General features: G+C 41.1%; 3 protein-coding genes across 5 annotated transcripts in view; 1 reads left to right on the top strand and 2 right to left on the bottom strand.

Annotated features, from left to right (window-relative positions):
* Positions 1–11,386, bottom strand: part of LOC106091761 (uncharacterized) — a 36,991-nt gene extending 25,605 nt beyond the window's left edge. Inside the window, exon 1 of the mRNA XM_013258404.2 lies at positions 11,094–11,386. Coding sequence (XP_013113858.2) covers positions 11,094–11,294 — 201 coding nt within the window. The 5' untranslated portion in view covers positions 11,295–11,386. The remainder of the gene's footprint in view (positions 1–11,093) is intronic.
* LOC106091765 (uncharacterized) lies at positions 2,676–3,802 on the bottom strand. The gene is made up of 4 exons (XM_013258407.2): positions 3,281–3,802; positions 3,072–3,187; positions 2,917–3,010; positions 2,676–2,852 (listed from the first exon to the last, which is right to left on the bottom strand). Exons 1-4 carry the CDS (start codon positions 3,581–3,583, stop codon positions 2,742–2,744), a joined length of 624 nt encoding a protein of 207 aa, XP_013113861.2. The 5' UTR covers positions 3,584–3,802; the 3' UTR covers positions 2,676–2,741.
* Positions 11,387–12,665: 1,279 nt separating the features above from the next.
* The window catches only part of LOC106091768 (protein shisa-5), a 92,602-nt gene continuing 90,496 nt past the window's right edge, over positions 12,666–14,771 (top strand). The window contains exons 1-2 of one of the 3 annotated variants that reach the window (XM_013258423.2): positions 12,666–12,979; positions 13,072–13,215. In XM_013258423.2, coding sequence (XP_013113877.1) covers positions 13,113–13,215 — 103 coding nt within the window. In that variant the 5' untranslated portion in view covers positions 12,666–12,979; positions 13,072–13,112. The other 2 variants (XM_013258424.2, XM_013258414.2) reach the window with 2 other exon arrangements.

Genomic DNA, 14,771 nt, shown 5'->3' with positions numbered 1-14,771 from the left:
TATTGCATCCCCTGGTCTCCTGAGTGACGTATCCTGACAAGCCGTCATCTCTTTGGGGATCAGGCCACCTCCCCATAATTCTCACCATCGACCGACCACCCGACTTCATAACCTCTGAACGCCGGACGTTTATCAATCATAAGAATGCCGATTAGACTGGCTTCAGAGAGTATACCAATCGCCGCTTCAGTGAATTGCCACCCCCCTCGGATGTGCTAGTGGCCGAGAGAAAATTCCGAGACATCATTAATGCAGCAGCCGCTCGCTTTATACCAGCCGGTCGAGTACCCCAAGTGCGGCCCAATTTCCCGGCGCAAGCAGTGGTACTCGCAGACGAGCGTGATGGGATTCGTGGTATCAACCCCACTAACCACAGAATCAGCGAGCTGAATCTGGAAATAAACAGGGTAGTCAACGAACATAAGTGGAATTTGTGGCTGGAACACTTGGAGCAATGTAACTTAGGCACCGGTGTAGGCAGACTGTGGTCTACTGTTAAGTCACTCTCGAATCCCGGTAGACGGGATGACAGGACCTCAGTCACTTTTGGCGAAATAATCGTGACTGATCCGAAGAGATGCGCCAGGTTGTTCAACCATCAATTTATTGTGCATCGCGAAAATGACAGGGCAAGGAGGAGAGCCATTCGCCGTATTCGTGGTCTCCGAGCCAATGAACAGCCATCACAATTTACGGTGGGCGAAGTTACGAATGTCATCCGTGGCGCCAAATCATCTAAGGCGTTGGGCCCCGACGGAATCTCTACATTGATGTTGGAGAATCTGGATTCACCTGGAGTTGAGTACCTTACTACTGTCCTCAATAGTTCCCGATGTGTGGAAAATGGGCAGAGTGATCTCGCTACTGAAGCCTGGTAAGGACCCGAGTTTGGGGGAATCGTACAGACCGATCTCCCTTCTCCCACCAGTAGCAAAGACGCTTGAGGCATTACTCCTGCCGAGACTCGAAGGAGAATTTGCATTCGCCGAGCATCAACATGGATTTCGAAGACTGCATAACACAACAACTGCATGCCATCACCGCACATATTTGCTGAGGTTTCAATCAGCCCAAGTCATGTGATAGGACAGTCCTCGTGGCACTGGACCTATCGAAGGTGTTCGACACGGTCAGCCATGCTAAACTATTTAAGGACATCGCCAACACGTCCCTCCAGCCAGGCCTGAAACGCTGGGTCGCGAATTATCTGTGTGGTCGCCAGTCATTTGTGGAATTTAGGGATAAGAAATCGAAGCACTGTGAAGTAAAACAGGGAGTTCCCCAAGGTGGGGTTATATCTCCGGCACAGTTTAACATCTACCTATTCTCCATTCCACCCCCTCCAGACGGCATAGAGATTGTAGCATATGCGGACGACTGTACGATCATGGCAACAGTGTACCTCAACGAACTTGCCACTTATTTTGGGGCCAGAGATCTGCAAATAACTACCGCCAAATCTTCAGCTACATTTTTCATTACAAATACGCGTGAGGTGAATAACGAGCTGAACGTGAAAGTCATTGGAGTATCGATTCCGACCATCATTCTCCCCACATGCAACAGCAATTTGTCTTGGGGTGCAGACTAAGAAACCTTGTTGACCACGTACAAAGCAATTACCCGGTTTGTGATAAATTATGCAGCGCCAGTGTGGTCTCGTCAGCTTTGTGACATGCAGTGGAATAATATTCAGATCTGTCAGAATGATGCCCTTCGAACTGCGACGGGCTGTCTCCTCAGTTCTCATGTGGACCACCTCCATCAGGAGGCAAAGATCCTAGCAGTGCGAAGACATAACTACATGCTGTCTAAACAATACCTTTTGGGCTGTTATCGCAGAGACCATCCAAATCATCATCTTGTGGATAGATATCCATCGCCCAGAAGCCTTAAGGAAGATCTACATGATCTAGAGCGTGAGGTTCAGCGCTACAAGAGAGAACCTCTAGATCAAGCGGCATATCAAGCAGGTCTAGACAACATTCATGCAGACACGGTATCAGATGCGGTAAATGGCTACCGGGCGAATGTAGACCTTGGAGAATGACCGCCTCCCATTGCAGCTGAAGAAATTGACCTCCCCCGGGAAACCAGAGTAATTCTGACTCAATTACGTTCCGGCAGATGCAGCCGCCTCAACTTTTACAGAGCAAGCATTGATGCCGACATGCAAGATGTATATCCCGATTGTAACCATGGACTGCACGATACACGTCACTTGTTTAACTGCCCAGCCAGACCCAGATCCCTGTGGACGCACCCCAACTTAGGTCTAGACGTGAAGGACACTCTCGTGTCCTTCAACCTAACCTACCCTTAGGAGAAGCTGAAATTGGTTTGGGTGTTTAAGTGTTTCAAAGCTACACACATGGTTGGTTTTTGGACAGAGTCTCTTGTTGTCTTCTATTCCTACATGGATAGTTTGGGATATAAAATGAACCTGCAAAAATTACGATATTAAATAATAGTGTTGTCTATCCGCCTACTACCAACACAATTAAACTTTGAAAAAGTCAAAATCCATTAAACACCAACAAATGCCAAAAGATTGCCCTCTGTGTGGGAAGCGGCTTTTAAATGTCAAACCTAAACACAACATGTCTCAGTTATACCAAAAATAAAGCACATACAATAGAAAGAAAGAAAACTATGGCAACAAATTAAAGTACAAAACTATCTAAGAAAAACACATTTCCTATACGAAAACAAAAAAAAACCAACAACATCCTAACTACAAATTATTCCAAATCTTTTAGTTCTTGCTCGATATTCGAACGAGCCGATTTGGCATATTTGGCATTGAAGTCGGAAGTCTGGTAAATATCCAAGGCCAATAAGGCAGTTAAGGTCTATGAACAAAAATACAAAACCTCATTAATGGCAACGACAACGAAAAGTACTCTCACTACTCACTTTACGTCTCAGTTCCTCATAGTTAGTTTTGCCAGCATTTAACCATTCCTGGCGTGACAATTCAGCATAGTTTTTATAAACATCCGTGGGAGATCTAAATATAGCTGAGACATGAATACAAAATGTGGTGAGGCAACTGTGGTTGATTAACTTACGCCAAAATCAACAAATCTAAATCCTGTAGTTTTGCCTGGTCATCTTCAATATCTGAGGGTATAGGCTCTGTACTCTTCTCGCCCAATAAATGGCATACGATTTGTTTCACATCATCCTGCAATCAATCAATATGATGCCCCACCACAAAACATGTTGTAATTAAGCATATGCAACACCACAACAACAACAACTACATATTTGTACTTACATCTTCTACCATTGCATCACGACAAAATTCCCTAAATATTTCACAATTCTCGGCTACACAATTTTTCTGCAAATCAAACTCATAGTACTGAAAGAATGCGGCCAAAACTATGTGGGGCTTGGCCCTCTCCAATTCGGGCCTCTTGTGGGCCATCATGAATGACCAATTGTGATAGACCCGTTTGCTGTCTTCATCGCTTAACTTGGTCTTAATGCGTTCATACCAGGAACGTATGCTAGCCTCAGGCAAGTCATAGTTATTACAAGCCTTGGACCAGACATCATATAAGTCACAAGTGGCCATGATTTGATTTTTTTTTTATTTAGGTGATGATTTTAGAGGTATCCTGTTATACTACTTAGGAAAGTTACTTAGGAAACACGTGAGAAAGAAATACTTTCACTGTTTTTCTCAAAATAAAAGAATTTAAAAAAAAATTTTGTCAAAATATGTTTTCCTTTTAAGGTTAGTCTAGGAGTTTTTGTTGTTTTTAACAAAGTGTATGAGTCAAAAAATTTTCCTTAAATGATTTGCTGCTGAGTGTTGTTATGAATGGTAGAAAAAGGGTGGTTTGTTATTATCCATGTAGGGGTGGAAAGCTTATGTCAATGTAAAAGCTAACAGGGCTTAAGACAAGAGTTGCCATTAGAGAAAGACAACCCCAGAGACATAAGCACATGACAGTGAAGTGAAGCGTAAAGAGTTATCGAAATTAAAAAACGATTTTTGCATTTCGATAACTGTTATCTTTTCATATATAAAAATCAATTTGTGTTTGTTTGTGTGTTCCTTATAGACTAGAGCTGGCAAACTATCGATAATCGCAACATTCTATAATTTCAATAGTTTTAATAATAAATATCGATAGCATCGATATAATTCAAGCGAAAATGGGAAGCAAAATTCAGGAAATCGATTTATATAGTCCAAATAAAACCAAGACTAATAAAGTCAGTTGGAAGCCATGAGAGAAATCATTGTATAAAATGTTAGCCTAATCGGAAGAATCGGAGGCCACCGTAGCGCAGAGATTAGCATGTCCGCCTATGACGCTGAACGCCTGGGTTCGTATCCTGGCAGGAACATCAGAAAAATTGCCAGCGGTAGTTATGCTGACGTCATTTGTGACGTACTTTGCCATGTAAAAACTTCCCCCAAAGAGGTGTCGCTCTGTGGCACGCCGTTCGGACTCGGCTATAAAAAGGAGGTCCCTTATCATTGAGCTTACAATTGAATCGGCCATCACTCATTGATTTGTGAGAAGTTTGCCCCAGTTCCTTAATGGAATGTTCATGGGCAAAATTTGTAATCCGATGAAAATTACGCCCTCTATAGGCGCAATATATTGGGTTCCCCAAAAAGTAATTGCGGATTTTTTAAAAGAAAATAAATGCATTTTTAATAAAACTTAGAATGAACTTTAATCAAATATACTTTTTTTACACTTTTTTTCTAAAGCATGCTAAAAGTAACAGCTGATAACTGACAGAAGAAAGAATGCAATTACAGAGTCACAAGCTGTGAAAAATTTGTCAACGCCGACTATATGAAAAATCCGCAATTACTTTTTGGGCAACCCAATATCTTATGGGATTGCTTATTTTTGTTTAATTTTGCAAAAAATTTAACTATTGCGATAGTATCCATCGGAAAAATATCAATCGATATTCAGTCAAAAAATTAAATATCGATAGTACCGATAGTGCTATCGACATTTTGCCAACTCTTTATAGACCAAAAAACGGATGAACTGATTTTCTTGAAATTTTCACAGATGGCGCACAATGACCCCGTGTTGAAAATAGGCTACTACATTTTTTGATATCTGAAAGTGGGACGGACCCTCCCCCCTACCCTAATTATCAGAAATTCAAGATCTTGGAGATGGGTGGTGCGATTTGAGCGAAATTTTGTGTGCTCTCTTATAGTAACTTAAAATCAAAAATTTCGTATCCCAATTTTGAATGGGGTGCCTAGAGGGGCCGCCCCACCCCCAAAACATACCAAATATATATAGACCAATCACGATAATATGGGACTCAAATGAAAGTTATTTAAGATTAGAAAACGTGTCTGATATCCAATTGTAGGACCAAGTGTTTGGGGGACCACCTCAACCTCCAAAACACCCCTAAATCGGACATATTTACCGACTATGGCATGCTGGGACTCAAATGAAAGGTATTTGCGAGTAGAATACGAATCTGGTTTCCAAATGTGGAACCAAGTTTCCTTGCCCAAAACACCCCTATGGGACTTAAATAGGAGATATTTAAATGTAGAATACGAATCTGATGTCTAAATGTGGGACCAAGTGTTTGGGGTGACGCCCCTCCCCAAAGAGGACAAATTTACGACTATAGCAATATGGGGCAAAAATGAAAGTTCTTTGGAAGTAAAGCACGAATCTGATATCAATATTCGGGAAAAAATATCTATGGGGCTTCCCCACCCAAATAGGAAGTATTTGCTGACCATTGCAATATGGGGCTCAAATAAGAGATATTTAAGAGTATAACACAAATCTAATAAATATTTTCGAGGCCAAGCCACTGAGTCACTGGCCGCCCTTCCCCCAAACCGGTCATGTTTGTCAACTATGGAAATATGGGGCTCAAATGGAAGGTATTGGGTTGCCCAAAAAGTAATTGCTGATTTTTCATATAGTTGGCGTTGACAAATTTTTTCACAGCTTGTGACTCTGTAATTGCATTCTTTCTTCTGTCAGTTATCAGCTGTTACTTTTAGCTTGCTTTAGAAAAAAAGTGTAAAAAAGGTATATTTGATTAAAATTCATTCTAAGTTTTATTAAAAATGCATTTACGTTATTTTAAAAAATCCGCAATTACTTTTTGGGCAACCCAATATATGGGAGTAGAACACGAATCTGAATCTCACTGCGCCAATTTTCAGCGAAATCGGACAATAAATACGCCTTACATAGTTGCAAGACCTCATATCGGGAAATCGGTCTATATCGCACCTAACACAGCCCACTCGATTTCGGCGAAATCGAGTAAAAAACGTGATTTTATGGTCACAATAACCATACTCGGTACGAATCTCGAGGGACCTAACACTACTCATTGTGCTAAATTTCAGCGAAATTCGTTAATAATTTCACATTTTATGGACCTAAAACCTAAATCGGTATACATACATATGAATATGGCAGCTACATACAAATCTATACCGGTCTTGGCCGTATACAATTGGGATGTCGAGGCGCCTAACACAACTCACAGTCCCAAATTTCAACGAAATCGCACAGTAAATGCGCCTGTTATGAGCCCAAGACCAAATAAAGAGCGATCTTGACCATACTCCGTACGATTGTTATGAGGCCTAACGTAAATCATTGTTTTTAATTTAAGCAAAATCGGTTAGTAAATTCACCTTTTATGGACCGAAAACCTTTAGTCGGGAGTTCCTTATATGTGTCAGCTATATCCAAATCTGAACTGATCTGGGCCGTATTGATCAGGGATGTCGAAAGTCCTAACACAACTCGCTATCCCAAATTTCAGCGAAATCGGACAATAAGTGAGACTTTGATGAGCGAAATACCTTAAAAAAATCGGCTATATTCAAATCTGAATCGATCTGCCCCAAATTGAACAAGGACGACGAGAATCCAAATTTGGACTGATCTAGGCCGTATTAAACAGGGATGTAAAAAATTCCTGAAACAACTCCCTATGAGCAAAGACAATGAGCCAAAGACCTTAAATTAATCGGCTATATACAAATTTGAATCGATCTGGGCCAAATTAAACAAGGACACCGATAGTCCTAACACAACTCACTGTCCCGAATTTCAACGAAATCGGACAATAAATGCACCTTTGATGGGCACAAGACCCTAAATCGAGAGATCGGTCTATATGGCTACTATATCCAAATCTGAATCGATCTCGGGCAAAGACCTTAAATTAGCTATATTCAAATCTGAATCGATCTGGCCCAAATTGGACATGGACGATGAGAATCCAAATCTGCACTGATCTAGGCCGTATTGAACTGGGATGTAAAAATTCCTAACACAACTCGCTACCCCATATTTCAGCGAAATCGGACAACAAAAGAGTCTTTAATGAGCCAAAGACCTTAAATTAATCGGCTATATACAAATTTGAATCGATCTGGGCCAAATTAAACAAGGACACCGAGAGTCCTTACACAACTCACTGTCCCGAATTTCAACGAAATCGGACAATAAATGCGCCTTTGATTGGCCCAAGACCTTAAATCGAGAGATCGGTCTATATGGCAGCTATATCCAAATCTGGACCGATCCTAGTCGTATTGAACAAGGATGTCGGGAGTCGGACGGACGGACATGGCTAGATCATCTTAAATTATAACGACGGCCAAGAACTTATATATTCTTTCAAGAGTTGGAAATGGATACTTTGACGTGTTGCAAATGGAATGACAAAATGAATATACCCCCCATCATTCGATAGTGGGTATAAAAATGTGACTGGAGACCGCTTTCCCTTTACTATTACGAATCTTGCTTAGTGACTTTTGCAGCAACTGTCTGACAAAAAAACTTAGCAAGACTTAGCTGAAACTTTTCACCAGGAAACGTGATAGAACGGTCCTTGTGACACAGTCATGCCAAACTATTTAACAACACCTCCCTCAAACAAGGCCTGAAACGCTGGGTCACGAATTATCTATGTGGTCGCCAGTCATTTGCGGAATTTAGGGATAAGAAATCGAAACACCGTAGAGTAAAGCAGGTTGGGTGATATATCCGGCACTGTTTAACTTCTTCCTATCCTCCATTCCACCCTCTTCAAAGGGCACAAAAATCGTATCATATGTGGGCGATTTAACGGCATCAGGCCCCCCATTCATTGTTAAGATCTACGATAGGTTAAACATCTACCTCTACGAAGTTGCCGCTTATTTCGCTGCAAGAGATTTGAAGATATCTGCCACGTGGGGTACGTGGTGTACGTGGGGTGAATAATGAGCTGAATGTAAAAGTCGATGGAGAAACGATTCCGACCATCAAATGTCCCAAAATACTCGTTGCCACATTTGAAAGCTCTTGCACATTCGCCCCACATGCCACTACTATTCGCAATTAGGTCAGAAGCAGGGCTGCGAAGTCTAATTTGGAGTCGGAGAGTGGTTCGGAGCCGGGGCAAGCATGTTCAACTCCGAATCAAACTCCGACTCCGGCTCAATAGTCCGACTCCGGCCTCAAAAACTGGACTTAGGTCGACTCCGCAGTCCAAGTCAAAAAAAAGAATAAGATCCTCAAGTCACTTGCCGGCAGAACATGGGGTGCTGACAAAAAAAAAAAAACTTGTTGACCGCGTACCAAGCAATTGGCCACTCTGTGGTTAGTTATGCAGCGCCAATGTGCTTTCTTCAGCTATGTGACACGCAGTGGTATAATACTCAGATCTATCAGTATGCCGCTTTTCGAACTGCGACGAGCTGTCTTCTCAGTTCTCACATGGACCACCTCCATTAGGAGACAAAGATCCTACCCTTGCGAAGCCATAACTACATGCTGTCCAAACAGTTTTCTGGGCTGTTATCGCAGGGACCATCTAAATCATGCTCTTGTGGAAAGGTATTCACTGCCTACAAAATTTAAGGTGGATATACATGATCTAGAGCGGGAGTTTCAACGATATAAGAGAGAACCTCTAGATCAAGCGGCATATCAAGCAGATCCAAACAACATTCATGCAGACACGGTATCGGTTGCGGTGAATATCAACCGGGTGAATGCGGTCCTTAGAGAACGATCGCATCCATTGCACCCGAAGAAGTTGGCGCCTTTCGGCAAATCAGAGCAGTTCCGGCTCAATTACTATCTGGCAGATGCAGCCCTCTCAGCTCCTAAAGAGCAAGGATTGATTCCAACGTTCAAGATGCGAGTCCCGATTGTAACCTTGGGACCGTACGACACACGTCACCTGATTAACTGCCCAGCCAAATCCACTCGACTCAGACCCGGATCCCCCTGGACGCATCCCATCTTAGTCGCAGACCTCGATAAAGTACTTCACCGACAAGGGCTGCCGCCTCAATGTACAAAACATTGCTACAACGACAACAACCAGGATACGTAAGCTGGTTGGGATAGAGCAGTCACTCTATCCACAGGCTGGTGCTCACTGGTCTAGATTCTTCATGAGAAACTGAGGAAAGAATCTAGAGGACTTTATGCGCTCTATCGCAACTCAATGGTGGCTCAGTTCCGAGACTGAACTCTCTATATTTACGGCGATGATTGATTTAGACATTATGATTTGGACAACTTTCATAGATCCTGGCACGGGATAATTATGAGGACCGCACAGTTTGGAAATTACTGAATGCTTATGAATGGGGCTTTTAAATAACCAATGCCCAACAAGTTCCCGCCGCGGACCGGAACAGGCTCGCTCACCTAGAGGAGCTTGACGAGGATCGCTAACTCCAAATGGAAATATGTGGCTCCTGCAACAACAACAACTACATTCTCGCATATGAATGTCTTGTGTGGCATTAGGCTCTGGGCATGTGTGTCCAGCACAGGATAATCGAAAAGGTACAGGAAACAACGACAGCGCTGATCTTTGGAGCAATGAGTGCCCTGAAAGAAGCGCTGAATGCCACACTCGCCCTTAGACGGGAATCTGACGTTCCTCAATCTTTGGTCATTCTTCTGCTCTATGGTGGGCTGGCGATAGGAAATGTCGCTACTACAGGAATACTTTCTTGTTTAAGCTAGGGGTAACCCGCATTTCCAGAATCTTCCGGATATACGAAGGATCTGGCATCGGAAGGAAGCATGATTCCGGGCTGTTTTTAAGGGCCCTAAACAATCCTGGCGAGAACATCATAAAAAATTGTCAGAGGCGGTTATCCCCTCTTAAAGCCTGGCTAGGAGACATTTGTAAGTCGGTTTGCATTTTAAAAAACTTCTCCCTAAAGAGGTGTCGCGCACTGCGGCACTTCGTTCGGACTCGGCTTTAAAAAGGAGGCCCCTTATCATTGAGCCTAAACTTCAATTGGAAAGCACCCATTGATGTGTGACAAGTTTGCCCCTGTTCCTTAATGGAATGTTCATGGGCAATTTTGCATAGGGGCCCTGACTAGTCATTTTCTGTCAGGTCTTTGACCTCCTTCTGGACACTGCGGTGACAAGCATATTTTGTGTCACTGCCTCGCAATTCCGGACTACTATATAAGTATAAAGTGAATAAATAGATGAAGCTCTCACCAACGAGAACTCATCTCTGGCTACCTGGTTCTCATAATTTTTAGTCTTTAGTCTGGTGGAAATTTTCCAAGAGCTAACAAGACATGTTTTTATGACTCCATCTTCGCACAGATAGCTGAGGTAAGTAAATTAAGGTAAATAAAGTTAGCTGAGACGAATTTTATACATTATCTACCAGGGCTACGAAGGTATTGTTTAACAATTAAAATGGAGGATCGTTTCACCTGGAAGCTATATCAGTCTATAGTCCAATTTTATAGCATAAATCGTTGACTGTCTGTTTAATATTTCGAGCAGTTGCAAACAAAATAAAAAATTTTATGTTAATAACTCTAGATGGGTTATAGTAGAAGGCAATTAACAATTGTTTGTGAGTCCCAAAAAGTTTACAAACTTATGTTCATTAGTTTGAACCAGCATATATATTCTTCCCATTTATGTTCCATATTATGTACCAGCAACTTATGTTAAAGAGTAGCTTGTGCAGCTTATTGGTAGGGCAATAGTGTCCCACCAATAACAAGCCATAAAGACCGCCAAAAAATATTAAGGCAAATACTTCAAGAATTAACTTACCTCCGCATTGTTATTGGAAATTTCAATTACTTTCCATTTATTTTCTTTGCCAATTTGTTGCTGAATCTTTGCTAGTCGATATCTTAACTTGTTTGGAGAAGCTCCAGGAGACAGTTGCGATGATTTCAAGTGAAACATCTTTTGACGTTTAATGATGCTTCTGCGTTTTTGTTTTTGTTTTCTGCCTTGCTTTCTCGACATAGTATTATTGTTATTATATTTCTGTTTCCTTTCAAACAAACTCAAATCCAATAAAATAAAACAAACCAATTGCGTTTCAAAACACTACGAAAACAAAATCACTCACCTTTAGTCATGAGAACATGACAGTTAGTACAAAAGCTGTCAAAACGTTGAGTTACTGAGACAAATAGACACAACGTAGCAACGTAACGTAATGACGAGGTAGAAATGCAAGCAGCAATGCATTTGGAACTATATATGATGTTTTGAAAAAGAACTTGTAATGCGGACGAAGCGATACAAATACCAATAATATTGCGCTAAAGGACTTGATTTCGAAAAAAGAGAGCCATCATCAATTATATTCCAAAAAAAAAAAAAACAACTATAAGCATGACATTGGTGCAGCATTCACTAATAGAAGTTCACCTTCCCATTTATACCGATCTTTAAATCCGCATTTAATGGCTCGATCATCTCTTTTCCCTTTATAAAATTAAATCCGGATTTAATCGGCAGTTTTAACGGGGTTTTAGGTCATTTGCGAAAACATACAGTGGATAACCCCCATTAACATCATTAATGATGTTAAATCTGCCGGTTGAGAATGTGATGAAATAGGAGGAAACGTAAACAAAAAATGAATATAACAAGAGAACAAGTTGACATACTTAATGCCAAGTACTACCAGCAATTACAAAAATCGTATGTCGGCTGATCGCTTGGCTTTACACTATTCACTGAATCTTGATTTTGGGGAAACCATGAACATATATTGGCCCTTATAGCAGATGCGGTAAATGGCTACCGGGTGAATGTAGTCCTTGGAAAACGACCGTCTCCCATTGCACCTGAAATATACCTCCCTCGGGAAACCAGAGTAGTTCTGGCTCAATTACGTTCCGGCAGATGCAGCCGCCTCAACTACAGAACAAGGATTGATGCCGATGTGCAAGATATATGTCCCGATTGTAACCTATATTCCTGTGGACGCACCCTATCTTAGGCGCAGAATTTCTGGGACTTAACACTCAACGGAATCAAGCAGACGAAAGATAGAACACAACAAACTGCTATAACAACAAAACAGTGGTATAAGGATGAACATACATATATAAAACACATTTGAAGAAGATAAGTTGTAAAACTAGGTTTATTTCTAAATTCACTTTGACATATCAATTCACAGTATTTGCCACTCAAGGTAGTTTCGTTGGGAGTATAATTTTGTTATTGTGCTAATGACGTTACCTCTTTATTGTGCCATGCAGCAATAGCAAGTAGACTATAACGCATTTATTTTAGGAATCTTTGTCATACGGTAAGTGGAGCGCATTTTATTGTAGCTACCCCTGTATGTTTATTGAAAACAGCTGTTTCGCATGACATCAATGACAGATAACTACTCGGTGTGGGAAGATTGATGTTAAGTTTTTTTGTTTTGCACAAACTGATGCACAAATTTCAAGACCACGGGAAATAGTTATAGTTATTACTAGTCTAATTAACAAATAAATACTTTTAAATAGTGTTCAAAAATAAATAAAATCGATTGCTTTGCGTGAAGAAATAGTGCAACAAGTTGTTGGTCATTACATACATAGGGAATTATTTCCAATAGAACAATCTAAAACGTTGTTATTTGTTATCAATCACATGTATTATTGTGCATTGCTTCGGAAAGCAGTTCAACTAAACAAAACGTAAGTTTCAGACGTGCGATGAATGGTTAGATGGGCGGTATACATGCTTGAGCAATAATGTAAACAGATATTTATTTTTTTGTCATTTGTAGTGGGCTATTACGACGATCTTGAGGACTACGAATTGGAAACAATGGATTTCTGGGATATTTTTATTGGTTTCCTCTTCATGTTCATTATCTTTAGCTGTTGCGGATATTGCTGTACGAAAAAACGACGAGGTGCTGTGTTATCTGGTAAGTGTTGTGTTTGACAATCTTAATACTAACCCCTGTTGTCTGTCTGTGATGGAATTAGGTTTATGATAAAACCATAAACTCTATTTTATTTAAACTAAACCCTCTTTTTATAGTAGATAACATAAGTGGACATTGAATGCTTAAAAAGATTTTTTATTTATTGAAATCCATGTAAATTGTTTTGAATATTTTCTATTATATCTGCATTCAGGTGGCATATTGACAGACACTTAAAGCTGACTAAGACATGCTTCAGGAGTGACAAAAATTCCTTGGATTTCGTTGCTAATTAATTCTAATTTATTTTTATCGCCACCATCATAGGCGGGTAACATCTCAAAATATTGGTACTCTAAGTCATTCAGATTTGAATAAAAATATTTCCTTCGTATTGACTTTAAGGGGCTCAGAAGCCTCAAATTTTTTTCGTCTTGGCCAAAATTTTGTCATGTGTTGAAAGACGAAATCTCAAACAACGACCATAAACGGTTTAATCTTTTGAAATAAGGTTACTGGAGGCCTCATTCAAATTTGAATCAAAATTTTTGTGGCAAATTCTAAAATAAGCTTTTTCCTATTCCGTATGGTTAGCGCCCTAGTTCTATTTATACTCTACACCACCACTGTGGTACAGGGTATTATAAGTTTGTGCATTTGTTTGCAACGCTAAGAAGGGGAAGAGCTAGATCCATTGATAAGTACACCGATCGACTCAGAATCACCTTCTGATTCGATTTAGCCATGTTCGTTTGTCCGTCTGTGAGTCCATGTATTCATGTAATCTAAGTGCAGGTCGTATTTGTTGTCCAATCATCACAAAATTTTGCTCATATCACATTTTTGGCCCAAGGACGTACTCTATTGATTTTGGTAAAAATCGGTTCAGATTGAGATATACCTCCCATATATATGTATAACAATCCATTCCCGGCCAGATCGTTGGCTACCAGGTTCGCCGCCATCTGCCGATGAGATTTGAAGAAGCTCCCTGCATCTTTAAACCAGTTCGACCTCATATGAACCGATGCCAGTGCCTTTAACGCGGCCTGGCTGTTCACGTTTATCGTGACGGTCCTTTCCGGCTGTCGCTCAGTGGCACCAGGATAGCAAAGACTTTATCCTGAAAAACACTAAATCCATCAAAAAACGGAAAATGTCCAAAGTTTGAAGAAGGCCTGCTTACTGACACCCTTAGTCTAAGGGAGATTTTTGTTGCCACACACACACACCTTACAGATGCAAAGTCCTAAGTTCGAACATGTTATTCAGCGCCTCTCTCGTGGCACTCCTCTATGAGACAGAAATCAGCACGCTCGCAGTGACATGTACCCGGCACGGGATAGCTGTGAGCACCACACAAGCTGAAACATTGAAGTCCGATCTGTGTGGTGTTCATTGCTGCCATGAGAAGCTTAGCTGCGAGCTACCGGGCGCGTCCACAGGTTGCGGATATTGGAATGCTCCATCTGGAATAGCTGTAACTGCAGCCGCGGACAATTAGCGGTATCGAGCTGAGTGAGAGGTCGGTTGGCCCCGGCTCTTGCACAAATACT

The sequence above is a fragment of the Stomoxys calcitrans genome, chromosome 5 (genome assembly GCF_963082655.1).
Source record: "Stomoxys calcitrans chromosome 5, idStoCalc2.1, whole genome shotgun sequence".
Taxonomy (NCBI): Eukaryota; Metazoa; Arthropoda; class Insecta; order Diptera; family Muscidae; genus Stomoxys; species Stomoxys calcitrans.
The sequence above is the reverse complement of the archived record's forward strand: the minus strand, read 5'-3'. Positions and strand labels throughout refer to the sequence as shown.

Excerpts from the sequence above, each read along its gene's own strand:
- LOC106091765 (XM_013258407.2), bottom strand. The coding sequence starts at position 3,583 with ATGGCCACTTGTGACTTATATGATGTCTGGTCCAAGGCTTGTAATAAC. Across the intron at positions 3,011-3,071 it reads TTAGATTTGTTGATTTTGGC|ATCTCCCACGGATGTTTATA; the intron begins GTAAGTTAATCA and ends AGCTATATTTAG. Across the intron at positions 2,853-2,916 it reads ATGAGGAACTGAGACGTAAA|ACCTTAACTGCCTTATTGGC; the intron begins GTGAGTAGTGAG and ends TTTTGTTCATAG.